General features: G+C 36.1%; 1 protein-coding gene across 4 annotated transcripts in view; it reads right to left on the reverse strand.

Annotated features, from left to right (window-relative positions):
* TET2 (tet methylcytosine dioxygenase 2) overlaps window positions 1-26415 on the reverse strand; it is a 45609-nt gene extending 19194 nt beyond the window's left edge. Inside the window, exons 1-5 of one of the 4 annotated variants that reach the window (XM_017516829.2) lie at window positions 22448-26405; window positions 18357-18447; window positions 16846-16939; window positions 16001-16209; window positions 1072-1222 (exon numbers count right to left, since the gene is read on the reverse strand). In XM_017516829.2, coding sequence (XP_017372318.1) covers window positions 1072-1222; window positions 16001-16209; window positions 16846-16939; window positions 18357-18447; window positions 22448-25916 — 4014 coding nt within the window. In that variant the 5' untranslated portion in view covers window positions 25917-26405. Of the gene's footprint in view, window positions 1-1071; window positions 1223-16000; window positions 16210-16845; window positions 16940-17685; window positions 17816-18356; window positions 18448-22447 lie in introns of those variants that run through there. The other 3 variants (XM_037734333.1, XR_005198044.1, XR_005198045.1) reach the window with 3 other exon arrangements.
* Window positions 26416-26709: the final 294 nt, after the last annotated feature.

Genomic DNA, 26709 nt, shown 5'->3' on the forward strand with positions numbered 1-26709 from the left:
CTTATCTATAGAAAATTAAAATGACTGACAGAATGCAAAATCATTACTTTTCATTAAATTTATTAATATTCTTGTTATTGTCTAATGAAATGATGTTTCGTACCTTTAATGTTTAATTATTGAAAATATCCTTCAAAAAAAAGCTTGTATTGTGATTTCAGGAGTTTTTGCACTTTTGCTTTATTAATTGTGAGTATAATAGTAAGTGAAAGTTTAATAAGGTTAACAAATTCTTCATTTGGATGGACCCATCAATATTATAATATCTGTAGTATGGATACATTTTAATTGTATTCAAAGTTCAAAAGATAATTATAACCACATAGAATGACTGAAAATGTGGTCATATCTAAATGCTAAATATACTGAGGTTTTCTAATCATTCAGTTAGTACAGAGACAGCTCCTGACCTACAATGGTTTGACTTTTTCGACTTTAGGATGGATTGATTGGCGTACTAAATGGATTTTTAACTTACAGTACTTTCAACTTACAATGGATTTATTAGGATGCAGTCTCCTCATAAGTCAAGGAGCATGTATCCTCTAGACAACATGCCACCCAAAGTTGTTAAATTTGGTATCAACTTGCAAATTATATTTTAAGAAATGCATATTCTAGAGACAAGACAAAAACCGGTGACTTTAGTAAGAAATCAGTGTCCATTTATTTCCATTACAGATTTATATTTAAGTAGCTAAACTTTTAGTTACTTAAATGCATCCATTATAGTGACTTTATGTGAATCTCATGGCACATAAATGTGGCTAGAAATGGTCTATTCTGAATGTAGTAGTTATGTAACTTCCATAATCCAGAGACAAAAGATGAAAGACATCACCAATTCTCATTTAGTTTTAATGATGGAGTTTTGTTGCTCAAATTTTATCTATTATTTTGGCATACTATGGTTACTATTATGCCAACTTTAAAAAATAGTGTGTATCTACAGTCTGGGAAAACCTTTGATTAATAAGAGCTTACCAAGATATGTCATTACTGTTCACTTCATCTATGCTAATGAATTCTCTATGAAAAATAAAGTGATTGTACATCAGGAAGTAAACAAACCTCTTTTGGGTCATCCCCAAGCAGCTTAAACTTCCTTGGGATCTTGCTTCTGGCAAACTTACATCCATTGTAGTACATGCTCCATGAACAACCAAAAGAGAAGGAGGCACCACAGGTTTCTGGATCCAGCCCCTGACAGGCACAAGTTCTCCTGAGAAATCAAAAGACCAAATTCATTGCTATGGATAGCATTATATAGGCTGTGCAGCTGATATTCTGGGTGTCTATATGCAAAATCAGTTTGAAAAGAAGTCTAATTTAACTCTGTATTAAGCTGTGGCATAACCACACACAGAACTATATCCATTGACTTTAAAACAATTTTATTGCAATATAATACACACACAGAAAAGTACACATAATTTTATAATTCACAAATGGAACAGAACCAGTTAAGTAGAACTCATACTAAGAAACAAAATATTTCCTATTTCCTGGAATCTCCCCTCACTCTGCCTTTCAGTTACTGTCTCCCTAACAGTAACTTCTCTAGGAATATAGTAGTTCTGCCCATTTTTATGTTAATATTGCTTTCTTTTTTAGAGATGGGGTCTTGCTATGTTGCCCAGGTTGTACCTGAACTCCTGGGCTCAGGTAATCTTCCCGCCTCAGCCTCCCAAATAGGTGGGACTATAGGTGTGTGCCACCATCAGCGGCTTGTTTTGCCTACTTTTATACTTGATATAAACATAGGTATATGGAATTATGTAAGCTAATTTGTGTCTGTCTTCTTTTACATTACATTTGGAATATCCATCCAATGGATATTAGTTGTACTAATGTAGTTGTACTTTATTCATTTTCATTGAGTACCATATTCCATCTTATAAAAATGTGACAAATGAATTATTCTACCATTGATGGGCATTTGATTGCTTCCTAGTTTTTGGCTAACATACAGTATTGCAACTTTATAGCCCTAGTTTTATATATCCTAATGACAATAAACAAACATATAAGTAAGCAAAGAAAACATTAAAAAAAACAACTTATAAAGAAAATAATATTCAGATGGAACTGTAAATTATTTTTAAGTTACTGCATACTGTGATATAAAAAAATTAATATAAAAAACCAAGAATTTCAATGTACAATAGAAACAAAACAAAAGATAATACCCTATCATCTTAACTATGAATAGGAAAAAATAGTATGAATTAATAACTTGAGTTAATCTCAGATTTTCTTTCTAAAAAATAATTACTTCATGTATCTGCTCATTAAAAAAGCCTAAAAGTAATGACATCTCCATAGCAAGGAGCATATCTAGACACTGACTATGATCTCTAAATATAATTTCCCATCAAAATCTCTGAAATTTGACAAGATTCTTAGCAGGCATTTATTCTATCATTGTCTTAGAAACTATATTACATGGTGACTAAACAGTTGATAAGGAAAAGTCCTGTAAAGTATTCCAGCTAATAAATGCAAAAGGAATATTACAATTAGAAATAACCACTTTACAAATGTTAGCACAAATGGCAGAATAAGGATCTCTGAAGATTTTCTTCTCCATCAAAGCAGTAAGTACTGATAATTATTGTCAAAATCAGCTTCTTCAGATGTGGAAATCAGCAAGAAACTTGCAATAATATAGAAAGAATTTATTCAAGGGGGGGAAAAACAGGATTTCAGTAAGAACAATGAACTCTGTGGTATTTTAACTTTCTCTATGGTAGATCAAAACAGCCCACATTAAATATGAAAAGCAGCAGCCAGGCTGCCACTAGAGGAGGCCAGATTGTTTGGATATACTCTAAAGTACCACTCAGAGAACTTACATTATTTGACCTAATTGGTAGTTTCCTGGAAGATCCAAATAGTAAGGTCATCTTTACTTATCTAACTTGAAACTCACCTAGCGTGAACTGCCTTTTCCACAGAGGTATTTGTCAAATAATCATAGGCAACTGTTGAATATTTTCACTGATTAAGGTGTGGCTAAAAACTGGAGCAAAAAATAGGATAAAAAAGCTTAAAAGCAAAACCTGAGAAATGAGATGATTCATAGAAGGCTTTGAAAATATATTCCTGGCAATTTAGAAAGCCACATGCAAATGTAGGACTCATAGAAGACCCGATAAAGCCCTAAGCTCTCACCACAGTCTAACCTTGAGACTCTGCACAAGCAGGTAATAAAGGCTAATGCAGAGCTGCAAATAGCCTGACTGAGTGTTGAATACATGCCCCAATACACATACAGACCCCTTTGTCAAAGATTGACTTATTGGTCTCAGGCACCTAAGGAATTCTGTCTAATCCTTAGCTGACCTCCAAGAAGCTTAACTAACTCCATGTAACATAAATCCAAAGATATGCAAACGTGTAAACATCATAATCACACTGCTAAAGCCAATAACACAAGAAAATCATAAAAGCTGTAAGATTATCACATACGCAGAACCCCCAATGAGATTAATAGCTGATCTCTGATCAGACACAATGAAGACCAGAAGGCAATGGGATGACATAGTGCCACAAGAAAGACTGTGAACCAAGAATTCTGTATCTTGCAAAATTATATTTCAGGAATGTATTATATAATAAATTATGACATTCTTGGATAAGAGTTTACTGTTTTTAGGCATGTGCTATAAAAAATACTGAATGTGTGCTTCAGGCTGAAAGGAAAGGACACTGGATAGTACTTCAAATCCACCTAAGAACTTTAAAAGCACCAGTAAAGATTACATAGGTAAATATTAATTTTTGTTTGTGACTATTTTTTTCCTATTTGTTTTAAATGACAATATATATCTGATTTAAAAGACAAAACATAATCTGTGTTAATGGTCAAAAAATATATAAAATTTAATTTGTATAATAAGAGCACAGAGGAAAAGGAGGGAATGGAGCTATATGGGAAGTTTCCTTTTATTGCAGTGAAATTGGTATTACTCCAGACTAGGTTGTTATAAGTTAATTGTAATCCCCAAGGAAACTACTAAGAAAATAACATCAAAAAATATAGTAAAATACTATGGTATTAACATAGTACACTAGAAAATATCTATTGAACACAAAGACAGTAACAGAGAAAAAAGAAAAGATATAGACAAAATGGCAGACAAATTCTACCTTATCAAGAATTACCTTAAATGTATATGAACTGAATAATTAAAAGGCAGAGACTGGGGATATAGATTTTTATAAAGATTTAACTATATGCTGTCTACAAGATACATAAATTTTGTAATAAAAAGTTCAAGTCATTAAAGCGATGTAACAATGGTAAACATACATGTAATCAGCAACAGAGCACCAAAATACATGAAGCAAAAAGTGGCAGAATTAAAGGAAGGAAGCAATAATTTACTAATCCACTTTCAATAATAGCTAAAAGTAGGCAGAAGATTAAAAAGAAAACAGAAGTTGTGAAAAACACTATAAACCAACTAGATGTAACAGACGTCTATAAAACATGCCAACCACCAACAGCCAAATATACACATTCTTCTTAAGTACACATGAAACGTTCTCCAGGTTGGAGTGTATGTCAGGTTATAAAACAAGTCTAAATAAAATAACAAACACTACAAATATTGTGCAAAGTGTGTTTTCTGACAAAATTATAAATAACAGAAGCAAATTTGGGTAGTATGTAAAAATATACTCCCATATAATCAGGAACCAAAAAAACTCATGATAGAAATTAGAAAATACCTTGTTGTAAATGAAAACTCAACACATTCATTTTATAGGATGGAGCTGAAGCAGAGCTGGAGAACAAACTTCTATAAAAACAAACTACTGAAATTGACTCAAGAAGAAATAGAAAATCTGAATATATCTACAATAAGTTAAAAGATGAAATCACTACTTAGATTGGTCAGAGAAATGAGGTCACAGAGAAAATCACTGCTCTCAAAACCAGAAAGACAGAATGATATAAGGAATTACAAATTACCAGAGCAGAAACCTCTGTAAGAACCAGTGTTGGGATAGGAAAATCACAATTATAATTGATAAATTGCTGGAGGTTCTGTGTGAACAACTCCAGAGGCATCCAGTCACAATAGGGTCCTCACAGTTTTGTGTTTTTTTACATCCAGGAGCCAGGTGAGGTTCTCACAATGAATATTGGAGAAAAATCCCTTCATGCCTCCATAGGAGGAGGGGAAAAAAAATGTTTTGGAAAGTGTCATATACCATTCTGTTCTTAAAAAGTTCTGCTATCAGGCTAGGTATGATGGCTCATGTTTGTAATCCCAGCACTCTGGGAGCCTAAGGTGGGCAGACTGCTTGAATCCAGGAGTTTGAGACCAGACTGGGCAACATCGCAAAACCCCATCTCTAATAATAATAATAAAAAATTAGCCAGGCATGGTGGTGTGTGTTTGTAGTCGCAGCTACTTGGGAGTCTGAGGTGGGTGAATCACTTGAACCCAGGAGGTCGAAGCTGCAGTGAGCTGAGAGCAACTGTAAGTGAGTGCAGTGAGCAACTGCACTCCAGCTTGGGCAACCATAGTGAGACTCTGTCTTAAAAACAAAGGATAATAAAGAAATATTATAAACAAATGTGTCCACAGATTTAATAATCAAGGTGAAAAGGACGAATTCCTTGAAAGGCACAACTACCAATATTTACACAAAAAGAAATCTAAATAGGCTCATATTTATAAAAGAAATTGAATAATAACTTTCGAAAACAAAGTAACAGGCACAGATGGTTCATTCTGATTTCTATCAAAATTTTAAGGAAAAAAGTATATCAATTCTCTACAATCTCACTCAAGATAGAAGCAGAGAAAATACTTCATAACTCATTCTATGAGGTCAGCACTACCTTCATACCAACACCAAAGTCTTTACAAGAAATAACTACAGACTAAAAGCAACCACGAAAATGAATGCAAAAATCCTTACCAAATGACAAAATCCAACAATATATACAAATAATAATGTATCACGGCCGGATGCGGTGGCATACGCCTGTAATCCCAGCACTTTGGGAGGCTGAGGCGGGTGGATCACGAAGTCAAGAGATCGAGACCATCCTGGTCAACATGGTGAAACACCGCCTCTACTAAAAATACAAAAAAATTAGCTGGGCATGGTGTGGTGCATGCCTGTAATCCCAGCTACTCAGGAGGCTGAGGCAGGAGAATTGCCTGAACCCAGGAGGCGGAGGTTGCGGTGAGCCGAGATTGCGCCATTGCACTCCAGCCTGGGTAACAAGAGCGAAACTCCGACTCAAAAAAAAAAAATAATAATGTATCACAACCATGTGGGTTGTATCACATGCCAGCCTAGTTCCAAATTTGAAAATCAATCCATTGCATCAATAAGCTAAAGAAAAATCATATGGTAATATCAACAGGTGGAGAAAAGCCATTTACAAAATCCAACATTAATTCATGATTTTCAAAAGCCTCTCAGTAAACTAGGAAAAGAGGAGAAGTATCTGAACCTGATAAAGAATATCTACAAAACCGTACAGCTAGCATATTTAATGTTGATAAAATTGAAGATTTCCTGCTGAGATCAGGAACAAGACAAGAATACTGCCTCTCACCAATGCTTTTCAACATCAAACTGGAAATCCTAGCTAATAAGACAAGAAAATAAAACACATACAGATTAGGAAGAAGTTTTTGCAGATGACATGATTGCCTAGAAAATACAAAAGAATAACAAAAAAACTGGATCTACAACCAACAGAATGCGAAAAAATTTTTTCAATCTACCCATCTGACAAAGGGCTAGTATCCAGAATAGACAAAGAACTAAAACAGATTTACAAGAAAAAAATAACCCCATTCAAAAGTGGGCAAAGGATATGAACAGACACTTTTCAAAAGAAGACATATATGAGGCCAACAAACATATGAAAAAATGTTCACCATCACTGGTCACTAGAGAAATGCAAATCAAAACCACATTGAGAGGTCATCTCACACCAGTTGGAATAGCGATCATTAAAAAATCTGGAGACAACAGATGCTGGAGAGGATGTGGAGAAATAGGAACACTCTTACACAGTTGGGAGTGTAAATTAGTTCAACCACTGTGGAAGACAGTGTGGCAATTTCTCAAGGATCTAGAAATAGAAATTCCATTTGACCTAGCAACCCCATTACTGGGCATATACCCAAAGAACTATAAATCGTTCTAGTATAAAGACACATGCACACGTATGTTCACTGCAGCCCTGTGTACAATAGCAAAGACCTGGAACCAACCCAAATACCCATCAATGATAGACTGGACAAAGAAAATGCCGTACATATACACCATGGAATACTACGCAGCCATAAAAAATGTTGAATTTGCATCCTTTTTAGGGACTTGGATGAATCTGGAAACCATCGTTCTCAGCAAACTGACACAAGAACAGAAAGACAAACACCGCATGTTCTCACTCATAGGTGAGTGTTGAACAATGAGAACACATGGACTCAGTGAGAGGAACATCACACACTAGGGGCAGTTGGTGGGGGTAGGGGAGAGACAGCAGGGGGTAGGGAAGGAAGGGAGGGTAGGGAGGAATAACATGGGGAGAAATGCCAGATATAGTATGCAACTAAAGTTAAATAAATAAACTGGATCTAATAAGTGATTATAACATGGTTGTAGGAAACAAGTTTCATATACAAAAGCTGCTCACTTTTCTGCATACCAGCAATACACAAGAATGAGATAAAAATACATTTTCATTAGCACCCCCAAAATGAAATACTTATATATAAATCTACAATTTGTACAAGGTCTACATGAGGAAAATACAAAATTCTAAAGAAGGATATAAAAGAAATAAAGACGTTCATGGATAGGAAGTTGTGTATTGTCAAGATGGCAGTATTTCTAACTCAATCTAGAAATGCAGTGCAATCTCTCATCAAAATTCTGTCAAGATTTTGAGGATATTGACAAACTGATTTTAAAGTTTTTATCAAGAGGCAAAATACCAATAAATGATACAGTATATACAGCCTTTTCAGACTGGTTTTTGTCACTTAGTAATAAGATGCAAAAGAATAGCCAACTCAATACTGAAGGAGAAAAACAATGTCAGAGGACTGACACTATATGATTGTAGGACTTACTCTGAAGCTCAAGTTACCAGGATCGTGTGGCATTGGTGAAAGAATAGACAGATATATCAATGGGACAGAATAGAGTACAGAAACAGGCCACTCAACTATAATCAACTGATCTTTGACAGAGTAGCACAGGCAATGCAATAAAGCAAAGATAGTCATTAAAAAATGTATGAGAACAACTGGACAACTCCAAGCAAAAAAAGTGAATTTATACACAGTCTTTATAACTTTTGCAAAAATTAAGGAAAAATGGGTCACAGACCTAAATGTAAAATGCAAAACCATAAAACTCTTGGAAGATAACATAGAACATACAGATGACCTTGGGCTTGGTGTTGATATTCTAGATATAATACCAAAAATATTGTTCATGAATTAACCAATAATCTAAACTTCATTAAAATTAACACTTTCTGTTCTGCATACTGTCAAGAGAATAAAAAAAAAAAAACAAGGTGCAAACTAGGAAAAATATTTCTCTTATTAATCAAGCTACCGTGCTCTGTGGTATTTACTCAAAGGAGCGGAAAACTTTTGTCCACACAAAAACCTGTATACTAACATAACAGCTTTATTCATAACTGCCAAAACTTGGAAACAAATAAGATGTCCTTCAGTATGTGAATGGATAAATTGTGATACATCCAGATAATGGACTAACATTCAGTGCTGAAAAGAAATGAGCTACAAAGGCATGGTGAAAAACTTAAAAGTTTATTACCAAGTGACAAAAACCAGTCTTAAAAGGCTACATATACTGTACCATTCTAACTATACGACATTCTGGAATTGGCAAAACTATGGAGACAAAAAGATCATTGGTTGCTAAGGGTTAGTGGGCTGGGAGAGATAAATAGATAGGGTACAGAAGACTTTTAATGCAGTGAAATTACTCTAAATGATACTGTAATGGTGAATACATGTCATTAAACATGGATCCAAACTCACAGAATATATAACACCAAAAGTGAACTCTAAACTATGAACTTTCAGTGATACTGATGTGTCAATGCAGGTTCACTGATTGCAACAAATGTACCATTCTGGTAAGGGATGTTGATAATGAGGGAGGCTATGCACATATAGGGGCTGCATGTAGTTCGGGAAGCTTGTGCCTTTCACTCAATATTGCTGTTACTCTAAAATAGCTTTAAAAATAATCTATTTAAAAAACGTTTGATAAATTCCCACAAAGGAAAGCCCACAAACATTTAAAAAAGAGTTAAATCATGTTCTTTACAAACTCTTCCAAAAGATAGAGAAAGAAACATTTCCCAATGCATTTTGTGAAGTCAGAATTACTCTGATACCAAAACCAAAGACACCACAAGAAAACTATAGATCAATATACCTCATCAACAGAGATGCAAAAGTCCTCAATAAAATTCTAGCAAACTGACTCCAGCAATATATAAAAAGTAGTAAACACTAAGGCCAAGTGGGATTTATTCCAGAAATGCCATGTTAATCTAATGTATAAAAATGAATCCATATACCATATTAACAGAAGAAAATAGAAGAAACCATTTTCATTTCATTAGATGTAGCCAAAGCATTCGAGTAAAGTTCACCTTTCATAATAAAATTATTCAACAAACTAGTAACAGAAGGGAACTTCTGAACTTGACACAGAAGTCTCTTTTCTTTTTTTTTTTTTTTTTAAAAAAAACCCTACAACTAGTATCATACTTAATGGTGAAAAACTAAAAATTTCTTCCTAAAATGAATAAGACAAGGATGTTTGCACTTGTTAATTGTATCTGATATTTTCTGGAAGTTCTAACTGGTCAATTAGCAACAAAAATTAATAGAGACACTCAGACTGGAAATGAAGAAATAAAACTATTTCTATTTGGAGATGACATAATCTTGTATGTGGCAAATCCTAAAGAATCTATCCAAAAAAGTTAGTGCTAATAAGATAGTTCAGCAAGTTGGTAGGATATAAGACCAATATATAAAAGTCAAATATATGACTGTACATTATCAACAAAGAATTGGAGTTTGCAATAGGATTTAAAAAAAAAAAATGCATAGAATGTTTTAACAAAAGAATTTCAGGCCAGGCATGGTGACTCATGCTTGTAATCCCAGCACTTTGGGAAGCCAAGGCAGTCAGATCACTTGAGGCCAGGAGTTTGAGACCAGCCTGGCTAACATGGTGAAACCCTATCTCTACTAAACTACCAAAAAATTAGCCAGACATGGTGGCATGCACCCTGTCTCTACTAAAAATACCAAAAATTTAGCAGGCATGGTGGCATGCACCTGTAGTTCCAGCTACTTGGGAGACTGAGGCAGGAGAATCACGTGATCCTGGAGGTGGAGGCTGCAGTGAGCTGAGGTGGCACCATTGCACTCCAGCCTGGGCAGCAGAACCATACTCTGTCTTAAAAAAAAAAAAAAAAAAGTGCAGGACTTTGTACCTGTTTTATCCAAAACATTATTGAAAGAAATTTAAGATCTAAGTAAACAGAAAAATATCCTATGTTCACAAATTGGAAGATTTAATATTAAGATACCAATACTCTCCAAATTGACCTACAGATTCAACAGAACCCGAGTCAAAATTCCAGAAGGGGGCCAGGTGTGGTGGCTCACACCTGTAATTCCAGCACTCTGCGAAGCCTAGGTGGGATGATCTCTTGAGCCCAGGATCTCAAGACCAGCCAGGGTAATATAGTAAAACCCTAGCTCTACCAAAAAAAAAAAAAAAAAACCCAGAAGGAGGGAAACTGACAAGCTGATCTTAAAATGTATATGGAAACATAAGAAATATGGTAGCCAAAACAGTCTTGTAAAAGAACAAAGTTGGAAGACTTACCTGTCTTGATTTCAAAATTTACTACAAAGCTACAGGAATCGGCACAGTGTGGTACTGGCATAAGAACAGTCATGTAGATTAAGACAATATAATTAAGAGTCCAGAAATAAACTCATATATCTTGGTCAAATAAAAAAAAAAAAAAAAAAAAAAAAACGGTCTCTTCCAACAAATGGTGCTGAGACAACTGGACAGCTACTTGCAAAGGAATGAAGTTGGACTCTTATCTCTTACCATCAAATTAACTCAACATTAATAAAAAGTCTAAATGTAAGAGCTAAAGTTATAATACTCTGAGAAGAAAGCATAGGTGTAAATCTTTCAGATCTTGAATTAGGCAATGATTTCTTAAATATGACACCAAAAGCACAAAGCAACCAATTAAAAAACAGAAATTGAGTTTCATCAAAATGAAAACTTTTACACTTTAAGGGTATTATCAAAGTGAAGAGACAACTTGTGGGATAGGAGAAAATATCTGCAAACCATGCGTTTGACAAAGTTCTAGTATCAACATATATTCTTACAACTCTAAAAATAAACAACACAAAAATATGTAAGTAAACTGTTCTCAAAAAAAATACATGGTCAATTAACACAAGAAAAGATGCCAAACAGCAATTAGGAAAATGCAAATCAAAATCATGAGATAAACTTCACACCCAATTGGATGGTTATAATTAAAAAGACAAACAATAACATTTTCTTGAGGATGTGGAAACACTGGAAGCTTCATACATTGTTGGCAGAAATGTAAAAGGATGCAGCTACTTTGGAAAATAGTTTGGCAGTTCTTTGAAAAGTTATACATAGAGTTACCATATTACTAACAATGTCACTCCTAGGTGTATATCCCAAGATAATTCAAAACATATTCACATAAAAACTCGTACACCGATGTTCACTGCGGCATAATTCATAATAGCCAAAATGTGGAAACAATCCAAATGTCAATTAACTAATAAATTTAAAAAATCTGGCCAGGTGTGGTGGCTCATGCCTGTAATCCCAGCACTTTGGGAGGCTAAGGTGGGAGGATCACTTGAGGCTGAGTTTGAGACCAGCCTGGCCAACATAGCAAAACACTGTCTCTACTAAAAGTACAAAAATAAGCTACATGTGGTGGTGCACACCTGTAATCCCAGCTACTTGGGAGGCTGAGGCATAAGAATTGCTTGAACCTGGGAGATGGAGGTTGCAGTGAGCTGAGATTGTGCCATTGCACTCCAGCCTGGGTAAGAGAGCGAGTCTGTCTCAAAAAAAAGTTATATATAAATATATATAATTTATATATAATATATATATTATATATATTTTATACATTATATATTATAATGTATACATTATATACATTATATATTTTATACATTATAATTTTTATATTTTTATATATATATAAAACTAGCCAAAAAAAGGGTAAAAAAGTATTTATCTTTTTTAACAAACAGATGAGACTTGAAAACATTAAGGTACGTGAAAGAAGCCAGACAGAAAGGCCAAATATATGACTTCACTAATACAAAATGCCCAGAATAGGCAGATCCAGAGAAACTGAATGTTTATTGGTGATTGCTACTTAGAGGAAGGAAAAGGGGAGAAGGGGAAGTGACTGCCTAATATACAGGGTTTCCTTCTGGGAATGATGAAAATGATCTGAAACTAGGCAGAGGTGACCTTTGCACAGCTTTATGAATGTACTGAAACAACTGAATTGTATACTTTAAAAGGATGAATTTTATGGTATGTGAATTATATCTCAATTAGAAAAAATACATGGAGTAAGTCAAACTACCAGTCCACAGAAGATTCTGGAGACAGATAGGTTAAACAAAAGAACCAAGATGAAATTGGCCAAATCCAGAAGGTGGAGAATTTCAGAGAGAAAAATCACACAGTTTCTTTAAAAAACATATTCATAAAAAAAAGGAGAAGGACTTATAAATCAAAAGAGGCTTGTGAATCATAGAATTTATCTTCTAAACAGAGACAATTTTATGAGAGGAAGTTTTATTTAATAGTTATGCCAGACAATGGGCATTAACTGGGATCACACTACTCAGAAGTGTCAATCACATTGCAAAGGCTTTTTCTCAATATCTTTTTTTTTAAGTATGTGTTTTTTGAAATAGAATCTAATGAGGTAATCTGAACAAACACATACTAAATATTAAATGATAAAGGCTTTACCTGTTAGAAATACATAGAAAACAGGTAAGATGATATATTATCTGTGTTCTGCTTTCAAACACTAGTGTAAGTGTGTATGGGAAAAATATATAAAAAAATTGATAAAATGCTGATAAATATTGATGCTATGTGATGGGTCCATGGAATTCATTATATTGCTCTTTTCCTTTTATGTTTGACAAGTTTTATAATATAAAGTTCCTTGAAATGTTTAACATTACCCACCATGGCAGAAGGCATTTCTGGCTTTGATTTCCTTATGATGACAGATACACTCCCACAACTCTTACTTGCCAAAAAAATATTGGTTAGACTTAGTCATAAAAGGGAAATCCTTAAGGGAAATCTTTAAAGAAGAAACAGCTGGTTTGGCTCAAAGGAAATATAAAAATCAGTTTCTACTTTCCCACTGAAAGATGCTCTCAGAGTTCTTTGCTGAACTTGCAGTGGGTGGTTTGGAGCATGTGGACACAGGGATTTGTAAGAAGTCAGTGAGGAGGTTCACATAGCTCTGAACATAAAACTGAGTCCACAGCCCCCATTTGAGATTATTCTCTGTTCTTGGCAACAAGTTGTAATTTTTACTTCTGCCAGCCATAAAACAAAATCTATTTATGGGGTAGAAGAAACTTCAAAAGCTATTTCTGAGCAAAGTCTGTTATTGACATTGGATGTATCTATTTTAATCAAGTATTTAAGTATTAAAATTTTTCATTTTGGAGAATTGCTCTAAGTATGCATAAGCATAGCTTAAGCATCATCTAAATGAGTATTCATATTTACCCTGAAACTCTAGACAAAAAGCAAAAGTGTATAGCTTTGCTTTTAAATTGTCTTAATATTTGAAGCTTGTCTTTTAATAGTTTTGTATTTGCCTGACATTTAGAGTAGTTAAACTAACAATCTACAAGTTTTCTGAGACTCTGGTCTAATCATTTTTCATGGTTTTCAAATGCAAAATAATAAAACGTCTTCAAGTAATTTTTTATATGTCAGATTCCATTTCAGGCATTGGCATTTATAAGAATTAAGGAAAAGCTGGCCGGGCATGGTGGGCTACACCTGTCATCCCAGGACTTTGGGAGGCTGAGGCGGATGGATCACCTAAAGCTAAGGGTACGAAAGCAATCTGGCCAACATGGTAAAACCCTGTCTTTACTAAAAGTACAAAAATTAGCCAGGCATGATAGTGGGTGCCTGTAATCCCAGATACTAGGGAGGCTGAGGCATGAGAATCACTTTACCCCAGGAGGTAGAGATTGCAGTGAGCCAAGAAAAATATTAGAGATTTATGTTAATGAAAATTAAATCCATTTCAATGAATAAAATATCATTTCCAGGCAACTTCAAGAAATGCAAACATATTGCAATAGGACTATTCTTGAAAAGAAATTTTAAAACAACTATTATTTTCACGGGAAGTTCTTCAGTGACTTAGAATTTCAAATCATCAAGTCTAAGAGATATTCTGCTTTAAAGGCAATGCATTATTGCTGAATTCCTGAGAGAACTGCTATTATCAATATGAGCCCAAGGAGCCTTAATTTTTATTTTCTTTCTGATTAAAGGCACCTACATACATTTTTTTTTCCAGAAAGTGCAAGAGCTTTTTAATCAGGGTAGATTAAAAAAATTTATGCTTAAAGTAGTCCATCATAAGTTTATAAGTTATGTGTTATGAATCAGCAACTTCTACCTTCCAAATAATCATTTGTAAAAGTGGTCAGGTACACACCATAAGATTTTTGGATCATAATTGTCATAGAAAGTCAAGTCACACTTTCATATAGAAACAGTAACTTTTCTAAATAGATTGTTTATAGTTTATTTGTCTCCCACAACCCAGAGAAAAACTGCGTTAGCATAAACTTAGTAAAACCATGCTAGTTAGAGTTACAAACAGCAAAGGACAAATTTGGCTAGTTGTTGCAATGAGCAGTACGAGCATTTCTTATAAGCTCAGCAAATGATTCTGTAGTTTGGCGGATGCAGAGAAAAATAGACTAAAGGAGAGTGCAAAATTAAAATTATTTTAAAACCAATTGTGAGCAAAATATTGTAGGATTTCTGTGTAGCACTGTGAAAATTCATATATTCGTTTAGTGTTATATATAGGATTATCAGCACAGTAGAGGAATATTAAAAATGAAGCTTTCTCCAAGTGAAGGTTTAGACTTCTTGCAAAGTGGATGGTGTTGAAACAAAACATTAGGAATTGGATACACTGAATATATTTAAGCGCATACTCTTGCAGTTCTATTCTAAATTCTTATATTCCTGGAAAATAATATATATCCATACCCAGGAATTTCCTGGTCATTTAGCAGCAGTAAAAGTGGAAGCAGTTTTTATTACTATTGTGGAAATAATGAATAGACCAAATGAAAGTAAAAATCAGTTCTATTTCTACAGAACTTCTAAGGCTTTGTATTTTGATTTTCTACATACATATGGAAGGTATTTAACCTGGCCCAAAGTTTCTCATCAGACTTACTTTCTGTTTCAGGTACTGCAACATGGAAATGGAGTCAGTATGTATTAATATAGTGGCCAGGCACACAGGAGCTGTCACTTGTAGCATGTGAGCACGTAAATAATTTCAAGTTTACGGTATAACTGAGGCCATGTAGGTGCAGACACTCTGATTGCTCCTAATTAATAGCTAAACTGTCTGTACATATCAGGTAATGAAATCATCTCAAATTATTCATGTTAGCAAATACAGCTTCTTATTGCAAGACTGCCAGACAGGCATTTTGATCCCCATTTTATAAATGTAAAAATGCACATTAAACTCTCTTTCTTCCGACCAAAGATTAGGCTTTCCTATGAGTGGACCCAGAGTCTGGAAGAGGCCCTGGGCTTCACTTACTCTTCATTCAAGGCACACCGGCGATTGGTGAGCGTGCCGTATTTCCTCAGCGTCTCAGTAAGCTCCGAGTAGAGTTTGTCAGCCAGAGACAGTGGGATTCCTTCCCACACCAGGATGAGAATCACAATCACTGCAGCCTCACAGGTGTGGCCAGCTCTCTCCCGCACCAAACACAGTAGCTTCTCCTCACTGCTGCTTCTGCGAACCACCTGTGCAGATCACCATTCCATCCCAAACACCCCCCACCCCAACCAAAACAAAACAAAGGTCACTTGCAGCAGATAAGAGCACTTATGTATGTATATTTTATCATGTTTAGGTCACAATTAGGGCAACATTTATCAGCATGTGCAATTTGCCTTTTGCCTCTATAAAAAGTGGGCATTGACCCTGGTATCAGAAAAAGGAGAGATGCAAAACTACTTCTTAATGTTTAGCAGACCATACCCAGTACAGTGGGGACAATTAAATGCTACCTGCTTAAAATCAGAGCTAGATGAAAGATACATAAGTCTTAGTTCAAGGTTTTCATAAATGAAAATATAAAGACTAAGTGAAGGTATTTAAAAGATTAAGGACCACTTCACATTCTAAGAAGGATTATACATTTAGCAGGCACTAGAATGGACCTCCTCCCCATCACTAAATTCTTTCAATTAAATACAGATTGTTGATTTTAGAACAAATCTGCAACTTCTTAAGAGATAACACACGATAAAAAATACAGGTTATGCTCTTTTCAACTGTCATGAATCTTTAATCTGAATAACCCTATTCTCAGTGTTAGATTTACAAATAAAAACGCCCAAAATTCAACACCAAAAGCTTTATCAAGTTACACTTACCCACTTAGCAATAGGACATCCCTGAGAACTTTTGCCTTCTTTACCAGTATAGATGACTCTTTCAATCCTAATAGCTTTACCCTTCTGTCCAAACCTTAAAGAAACCCACAGAAACACACACACACTTACAATTAGCAAATGAATTCAAAAGGCAATCAAAATATTTGAACATTTGAGCACAACTTTATTCTATGACCACATCCTGAGAAATGAATGGGTTTTAAAAAAAAAACAAAAAAAAACAAAAAAACAGGTCTAAGCCAAGCAAATTGGATAATAGTTTTTAAGCTTTGTTTTTCTTCAGTATCAAAATGTATTGATAACTGTAATGAACTATTTTGTAAATTACATGTTGGGTGAAAATAACGGGAAAGCTCATTTCTATATAAAATTTCACAAAGCACAAAATTCAAGTTAGTTTGCTAAGTTCAGTCTTCTAAAGCATAAACTATTATTTTCCCCCTTACTAAATTTAGCTATTTTAAAATTTGGGGAGTCATAATAGGTTTTAGTTAAAACTGTTCCTCCAAGAATGTCTCACAATTTAGAAAAGAGGGCTGGCAAATAATTAGTATCTAGCCATATTGAAAATATAGAATAGTTCTGGAAATAGACTATATCTTCCCTTATGAGCAAAACACCATCTACTGCTTGTTTTTTTTTTTAAAAAAAAGGCACTTAGGGAAATTCACTATTTCTGCCAGGCCACTAGATGATTATTTAGTGAACTTCTACATGCTAGTTTAGAAATGAATAATTTGGAAATGGAGCAAGAATGATACCGAATATGTCCTTGCTGCCCCAATGCATCCTAAGTACCTTAATAATAATACTGCCTACCTCTTAATGAAAAGGCACCCTAGTAGAAGAACAGCTCAGAGCTGTATAAATTTATATGAAAGGCCCTCTCTGCATTAACTCGCTCATAAGAGTCTTCTACATGCAGGAGTAAAGGCAAGAACTTGTATACCTGTGATTGATGGTGAAAAAAAAAAAAAAATGGCAGCTGTAAATAGTATCTGTTTCTCTTTCTATTCAACATATCACACTTGCTCTCTTTTTATAGTAAAAGAAAACTTAAAGATAACTACTCATTTGCAATACTAGGTGGATTTAATTCAGTGGTTCCTTTCTTATACACACTTGACAATTCTTTCCTCTTTGACACTTTATTATCAGGTGGGAAAGTCAGAGTGGGACCTCTCTTTGGAGCCTGTGCCAGTACCTTGTGGCTGGCAGACTGGCTGGCCGATTCCTGTTCATGCCTGGGTTTTCTGGCATCTATCGCAAAGTGGGCAGCCTGTGCCAGCTAGCAGACTATTAGTCCTGTCAAATATTGTGACTCTCTGGTGAATAGCACAGTGTGTAGTGTTGGCAACCCTAGAATAGCTAAGCCTACTAATAATTACTCAATTTACAATTGTTTACTGCTTTGTGTGTGAAGGCTGGAAAAATTCTGACATATACAAAAGGATAAACGTTAATCTGCCCTGTGCCTTTGCGTTAATTACCTTTCTTCCATGATTTCTCTAATAGCTGCCACATTAGGACCTGCTCCTAGATGGGTATAAAAAGGACCTTCATCTTTTTCAATAATTTGCTCTGTTGAGATAATAGAAGATTATTATTTTAGACCTCAATTATACTAAATATAAAGGCTACATCCACAAAGCTTATCCCCCAACTACACATTAAGGGCTCTAAAAGTGACTTAAATTTTTTTTCTTTAAAATGAGTAAATTGATGGACTGATCTATTAGAAAATGTGCCACATAATGAAGTATATGTACATGATGGTTGTTGGATAAAAATATATTACATTTCAGATATGGGATAAAAAGTTATTTTAAACCAAATAAGTGAAACTGAACAAAGAATACAGTGAGGGAATTAGAATGTATTATATGTAGTATCAACTACAATCCAATTTTTTTTAGCTGAAAAAAGAAAAAAACATTTGAAGCTAACTGGAAGCCTGTCACTCGGATTTTAAAATATTAAAAATAAAATTTCCTGCTGTAGCCCAGCCCCAGATATTGCTTGGTTTATTGTGAAGGATACCGTTTTTTCCTATTTCCCCACAATACTTAATTACTGTTCTGTAAATATCAATCGTCAATCCAGACCCATATTAGTATGTACTTCAGAACAATTTATGATGCGAGAAAATCCTGGAGAGTCAGGCAAAAAGAAGGGGCTGTTGCAAACCAGTGAAGATGGAAAAGTGGGAAGACAGGGTTGGGTGATAAGAGAAGAGTGATGATGATTACAACTTACCAAATATTACCTATGAGACGTGTGGTGTTTAAGCCCAGTGAGGCAACTTAATAACCACACACAAAGAGGGGTAGTGTGAGTCCTCCCTCCATCCTCCTACACAATGTGGGGGTGGGGTATCTCTTTGCAAGAGGGAAAACATGGCATGGGTATGCCATTAGTCACACTAATTTAACATTTGTCTTTTCAAATGTCCTAAACTAAATCTATACTGCATAGCTGTAATTAAGATCTTCATCTCTACCCACATATATATCTACATCCATCAGCAAAAATGTTTCACTATTCCTGTAGACCTAGTATGTATCATGAATTAAACAAAAGCTTTTTTTTTTTTAAATGGAATACAGGCATACCTCATTTTACCATGATTTGCAGTTACTGTGACTTTTACAAACTGTAGGTTTGTGGCAATCTCATGTGTCAAGTAAGTCTATCAGTGTCATTTGTGCTCACTTCATGTCTCTGTACCACATTTTGGCAATTCTCACAGTACCTTCAGCTTTATTATTATTATTATATCTGTTAGGGATGGTGATCTGTGATCAGTGATCTTTGATATTACTGTTCTAACTGTCTTGGGGTGCCACCTAATCTGATAAATGTTGTGTGCATTCTGTGTGCTCTGTCAACCAGCCTTTCCCATGGCTCTCTTCCTCTCTCTGGGCCTCTCTGTTCCCCAAAACACAACAATATTGAAATTAGGCCAATTAATAACCCTACAGTGGCCTCTAAGTGTTCAAGTGAAAGGAAGAGTTGTATGTCTGTCACTTTAAATTAAAAGCTAGATACGACTGAGCTAAGTGAGGAAGTCATGTCAAAAGCTGAGAGAGGCTGAAAGCTAGGCCTTGCATGCCAGTTAGCCAAGCTGTGAATGTAAAGGAAAAGTTCTTGAAGGAAATTAAAAGTGCTACTCCAGTGAACACATGAAAGGTAAGAAAGCAAAACAGCCTTACTGCTGATATGGAGAATGTTTTTGTAGTCTGGATAGAAGATCACGCGGGCCACAACATTCCTTAAGTCAAAACTTAATCCAGAGCAAGGCCCTGACTCTCTTTTATTCTATGAAGAGAGTGAGGAAGCTGCAGAAGGAAAGTTGCAAGCTAGCAGAAGTTGCCTTATAAAGCTTAAGAAGCTGTCTCTATAACATAAAAGGACGAGATGAGGCAGCAAGTGCTGATGTAGAAGCTGCAGCAAGTTATGCAGAAGATCTAGCTAAGATCGTTGCTGAAGGTGGCTCTACCATACAGTAGATTCTTAAATGTAGTTGAAACGGCCTTCTATTGAAAGACATGCCATCTAGGACTTTCATAGATAGAAGTCAATGCCTTGCTTCAAAGGACAGGCTGATTCTCTTGTTACAGGTTAATGTAGGCCGTGATTTTAAGTTGAAGCCCATCTCCATTTACCATTCTGAAAATCCTAAGGCCCTTTAGAATTATGCTAAGTCTACTCTGTTTGTGTAGAGTAATAGAACAACAAAGTCTGGACGATAACACATCTGTTTATAACATAGTTTACTGAATATTTTAAGCCCAGTGTTGAGATTTACTGCTAAAAAAATAAATAATAAAAAACACACACACACAACAATAACTACAAAACCTAAGCTTCTTTTCAAAATATTACTGCTCAAGGCACCTAGTCACCCAAGAGTGCTGATGGAGATGCACAAGGAGACTAATGCTGTTTTCACGTCTGTTAACACAATATTCATTCTGCAGCCCATGGATCAAGGAGTGCTTTTGACTCAATTCTTATCACTTAAGAAATATATTGTTAGTCTACAGCTGCCAAGATAGTGATTCTTCTCATGGATCTGGGCAAAGTACATTGAAAGCCTTCTGGAAAGGATTCACCATTTAGAAGTTATTAAAAACACTCATAATTCATGGGAGATGGTCAATATATCAACATTAACAGGAGTTTGGAAGAAGTTGATTCCAACCCTCATGGATTACTTTGAGGAAGTCAAGACTTCAGTGGAGGAAGCCACGGTAGATGAGGTAGATGTAGCAAGAGAATCAGAATTAGAAGGAGAGCCTGAAGATGTGACTGAATGACTCCAATATTGTGAAAAAACTTGAAAGGATAAGAGTTGCTTCTTACGGATGAACAAAGAATGTTTGAGATGGGATATACTTCTGGCAAAGATGCTGTAAACTCTGTTGAAATGACAACAAATAATTTAGAATATTAGAAAAACTTAGTTGATAAAGCAGCAGCACAGTTTGAGAGGATTGAGTTCAATTTTGAAAGAAATTCGCTGTGGGTAAAATGCTATCAAACAGCACTGCATGCTACAGAGAAATCTTTTGTGAATGGAAAAGTCAATTGATGCAGCAAACTTCATTGTTGTCTAAGAAATTGCCACACACACAGCCATCATACCTTCAGCAACTCCCACCATGATCAGTCCACAGCAATCAACATTAAAGCAAGACCCTCCACCCGCAAAAAGATTAGAACTCACTAAAGGCCCAAATGTTAGCAATATTTTTAGCAATAAATTATTTTTAAATAAGTATGTATTTTTTAGACACAATGCTACTGCACACTTAGTATATTACAGTATAGTATACAACTAACTTTTTATATACAGTGAGAAACAAAAATGTTCTTACAACTTGCTTTATTGTAATATTCACTTGATTGTGGTGGTATGGAGACAAACCCACAATGTCTCTGAGGTATGCCTGTATCATATTTTTTTTAATCAAAAGGATGAAAGTTTAGAGAAAATGGAATCAAAATGAATATAAATTGCAACATTCCAAATGTATAAATGGAGGAAAGGCAACTTTCGGAGCACTAAGAGTGTCAGCATTACAGTTTCCCCCAGCTCATGAAGACTGAAGATAATAATTTCCCTATTAGCCAGAAATCTTGTAAAACTATTATATTTTACCTTGAGTTAAAAAATAAAGTTCCTACATTAGACTGCATATCGCAGTTATTTTCTCATTTTAATAGATTTTTTGCTGCCTGGCTGTCTCTCCAGGAGATAATATACAAAGAACTAAATAGATGAACTGATCTAAAACAGATACATTCAAATTTTACAGGGTTTGAATAGAGGGAAAAATAAACATGCATAATTATTTAATTTTTTTTTTAAAAAAACAATGTAAGTGAAGTTCTCTTTCATAAGACACAAGCATTGGTAATTTAAAGACAAAAAATGTAAGCTTCAGATTTTTATGAGCCTTTACAAATTGCTGCCAGACTCAAGATTAAAAAAAAAAGAAAGAAAATCCCATATCTGAAGATAAATTTGCTAATTATGGATAAACACCATGTGTCTCAGTACACTGCTGGCACTTACCTACACATCTGCATGATGGGAAATCATATTGAGTCTTGACAGGTGTATCCAATAAATTTTTTATAGGAGTATCTAGTAATTTGGAAGGTGACTCTATAAAATTATTGAGAACAGAACCAGCTGTTCTTTTGGTTGGTGTCTTTTCTGAAGAAGAAGTTGCTTGCTGCTCTAAAGCTGGGGTGTGGCTATCAAGTTCTGCAGCAGTGGTATGTCTAGTCAAAACTGTTACTGGCCCTGACATTTCAACTTTTACTTGCTTCTGTGATTTGAGAGTAAGAGCCTTATGGTCAAATAACGACTTGACCTGAAACTGCTTCAGATGCTGTTCCATGGTCTCAATGATGCTCTTTTCCTGGACATTATCACAGCTTGGAGGTGGAATTTCTTGCTTAGTTACCTTTTTCCATGTTTTGTTTTCTGGTTGTGCTGTGTGCATACAGGCATGTGGCTTGGATCCAGGTTCCACCTTAATTGGCCTATGCATCTGACTATGGCAAGACTCAGTCTGAGACTGCTGTGTTTGCTGCTGTTCTTGCTTCTGTAAGAGATGCCACCTTAGCGCAGCATGCTTTTGAATGTCCTTCTGGGGAGGGGTCTGAGCGTGACTTCCTCCCTGGTCAGGCACAGGAAAAGCATTTGCTTGGTTATGTGTCAAGTACCTTTGCTGAGCAAGTTGTGCAGCTTGTTGACCAGATATATCTTGGTTTCTACTTTTATATCCCTGTCGAACTGAAGCTTGTTGTGACTTCTGCTCCTGTTCTTGAAAGCACCTGTGAAGATCTTGCTTTGTGATCACATTATTTGGAAAATATTGCATGTGATGCAAGTTTTGGGTCTTGTTTCCTGTAAAAAGTTCAGGATGTGTAGTCTGTTCTTTATTCTCTGAAACTAGGTGTATATTGTTTGAACAAGAAACCTGTACTTTGCATGCACTTGATTTCATGGTCTGACTATAAGGGGAATCTCTACTATTCATATTCTGTGCTTCCTCCAGTCCCATTTGGGCATTATGAGTCTGGAACTCACTTGATTTTGAATACTGATTTTCACTATGAAAACATTCTTCCACTTTAATCTGCCCAAAGAATGATCCTTCTCTTTGCTGATCATGGTTGCTTTGGGGACGAGGAAAAGTCTGGAGTATTTCTTCTTTATTCTTTATTTGTAATCTTTGCTGCTGTCGCTGGTTTTGAGGGAGATGTGAAATCTGGGATGGTTGTGTCTGTGCTGCCTGTTTATAAGGCTTATGTTGCAAAAGATGTGAGTTTGAAAATGGCTCAGTCTCTGAAGCCTGTTGATTCAAGTGCTGTTTCAACAATGTGGACATAAGTTTTTCAGTATGGGAATCTGCTCTTTGTTGAAAATGAAATCTAGTGCCACACACTGACTGCACATGAGCTTTGGGTAAATGGTCTGTTTTGGAGAAGTGCACCTGGTGTGAAGGTTTTTGGAACTGGAGATGTTGGTCCACTGTACCTTGGGATTGCCCTTGATTTATTTCAGCTTGGTACATTTGTGACTTGTGCTCCAGCTGTGTCGTTTTCTTGGTGTAAGTGTGCCTTGGGAGCCCTCCAGGCATGTTGGAATTTCCAGTGTATTGTTTGGAGGTCATTTGATTGGAAGGATTGGCTTGATACTGAAGAACTGATGGCAGTGATGCCTCATTACGTTTTAGATGGGATTCTGCTTGGTGAAAATGAGGGGCCTTCAATTCAATCCATCCTGGTTTCAGATAGTGCTGTGTTGGGGGCAAAAGATCTCGTGTTTGTTCCTTGTTTCGAGCCTTCAGAATCTCTTGCTCTTTGTTTCTCATCAACTTCTGGCAGTGGTCCTGTAACTGGTCACTGCTACCAAAAGTTGGTGGGTTATGCTTGAGCTGTTCTGATATTAGTCTTATTTTCTCAGAACACAATGGAACAGTCATTGTCCCTGCAGTCTGTATGTCATTCATGTTAGCACAATTATTCTGAGGCCTTTCAGAAAGCACTGGAGAAGGGCTGCATCCATGTGTAGATGGATTAGGACTCTGGGAAGGCAGTGCCTCAGGTTTGCCCTCTATTTTCACTTCTCTTAAAAGTGTTGTGTTACTTTGGTTGGGATAGTGATGGTGTTCTTCAAAAACTCCACCATTCAGAGTGCTTTTTCCTTCTGAAGGAAGCTGAGGAACCCGTGAAAGAGGAGGAGGGGGAGAAAGAAGCAATTGTGATGGTGGTGGTGATGTGGTAGTGGCAGAAAAGGAATCCTTAGTGAACACTGAGCTTTGCTTGAAGTAAGCACCATTTATTTCATTTTGCTTTAAATACCGTTCAGAGCTGCCACCAGGAGCTTGGAAATTGCTGCTGGAACCTGAACAGAATTCTTCACCAGACATTAGCTTTGTGGTTCCTTGGATGTCATTATTTTCTGCAGGAGATGGGCATATCTCAAAAACTGATTTTTGTTGTTGCAGTTGTTCTGGTTTCTGAAAGGGACAGGTATCTAGCATTGCAGCTGGTTTACTGGCATTTTCAGCATCATCAGCAACACAGGCCTCAGTCACCACTGCAGCTGGCTTTGGAGGCAGCTCAGAGTTAGAGGTCTGTGCGGAATTGATCTGCCCTGAGGTATGCGATGGATGAGTGATCTCACAGGACAACTCATTAGTAGCCTGACTGTTAATGGCATTCATGTGAGATGTGGTTTTCTGCACCACAATGGAAACACAATCTGGATAATATTGAGACAGTGTTTTTTCCAGGAGTTCACCATGTGTGTGTTCCATGGAAGAGGCAGAAACTGTAGCACCATTAGGCATTAGCACTGCCTTGTTTTTAAGTAATACGATGTTCTTGTCATGGCAATTAGAACTTTTCCCCTCCTGCTCATTCAGAATCTGAAGCTCTGGATTTTCAGACCCACTGCAGTTATGTGTTGAAAAACTGGTGAAATCTTTAACTGCATTTTCTTGGGGTACAGAACTCACAGATTCTTTCTTATCACTCAAATCGGAGACATTTGGTTGACTGCTTTCACCTGGATTTCTTTCTTGGCTTACCCCGAAGTTACGTCTTTCTCCATTAGCCTTTTGGTCTTGTTTCAATTTCTTGATCTGATGGAGCCCAGAGAGAGAAGGTTCACTAACTGTGCGTTTTATTCCTCCATTTTGCAAACACTTGGAATACCCTTTACTTTCTTGTATAAAGTCAGGACTCACACGACTATTCTGGCTTCCCTTCATATGGGGTATTCCATAATAACTTTTGAAAGACTGCCACTTGGTGTCTCCATTTACTTCTGCATGAGTTCTCTCAGGTAGTGGGCTTCCATTCTGGAGCTTTGTAGCCAGAGGTTCTGTCTGGCAAATGAGAGGCGATGGTATCAGGAATGGACTTAGTCTGTTGCCCTCAACATGGTTGGTGCTATCCTGTTCCATCAGGCTTGCTTCGGGGCCATCCACAAGGCTGCCCTCTGGATGAATTCTAAAGAGCATGGAAACAAAAATTAAAATGCGTTTATATAAATACACATGTTTAATACTAATATATCTTAAAGAGTTAACTGAGTATAAATATTGGAATACCTAGACATAGCAAACTGATAGTGCATTTTCATGTTTCATAGTGACAACCGACAGCTACTCAGGAAGTAACCATTCTTGTCTTCCTAGCAACTCTCAAATATTCATGGTCGTGGAGAACGAGGGTGATCAAAATTGCCGGCTTATGTGGGAAGTTCATACCCTTAGTTATTAGCATCAGTTTCCTTCCCAAATAATTTTTTGTCCAAATGCTAAAAACAATAGAAAAAATATCACCTTTTCTTTTTTCTAGCACTTCATTTATCTAATCACTTGCTAAGTTCTATCAACTCTACTTCCTGTATATTCCTTTAATCATCTTGACTGCTACTTCACAGCTCACATCTTCTCTTCATCACTGTGTCTCCTGATCTACTGCAGTAGCTTTTTTTTTGGAGATGGATTCTCACTCGGTTGCCTGGGCTGGAGTGCAGTGGCATGATCTTGGCTCAAGGCAACCTCAACCTCCCAGGTTCAAGTGATTCTCCTGCCTCAGCCTCCCCAGTAGCTGGGATTACAGGCGCCTGTCACCATGCCCAGCTAATTTTTGTATTTTTAGTAGAGACAGGGTTTTGCCATGTTGGCCAGGTTGGTCTTGAACTCCTGACCTCAGCTTATCTGCCCAGCTTGGCCTCCCAAAGTGCTGGGATTATAGGTGTGAGCCACCCATGCCAGGCCTGCAGTAACTTTTTAAAAGGTTTCTCCC

Source organism: Cebus imitator, unplaced genomic scaffold (genome assembly GCF_001604975.1).
Source record: "Cebus imitator isolate Cc_AM_T3 unplaced genomic scaffold, Cebus_imitator-1.0 Scaffold606, whole genome shotgun sequence".
In the NCBI taxonomy this organism is placed as follows: Eukaryota; Metazoa; Chordata; class Mammalia; order Primates; family Cebidae; genus Cebus; species Cebus imitator.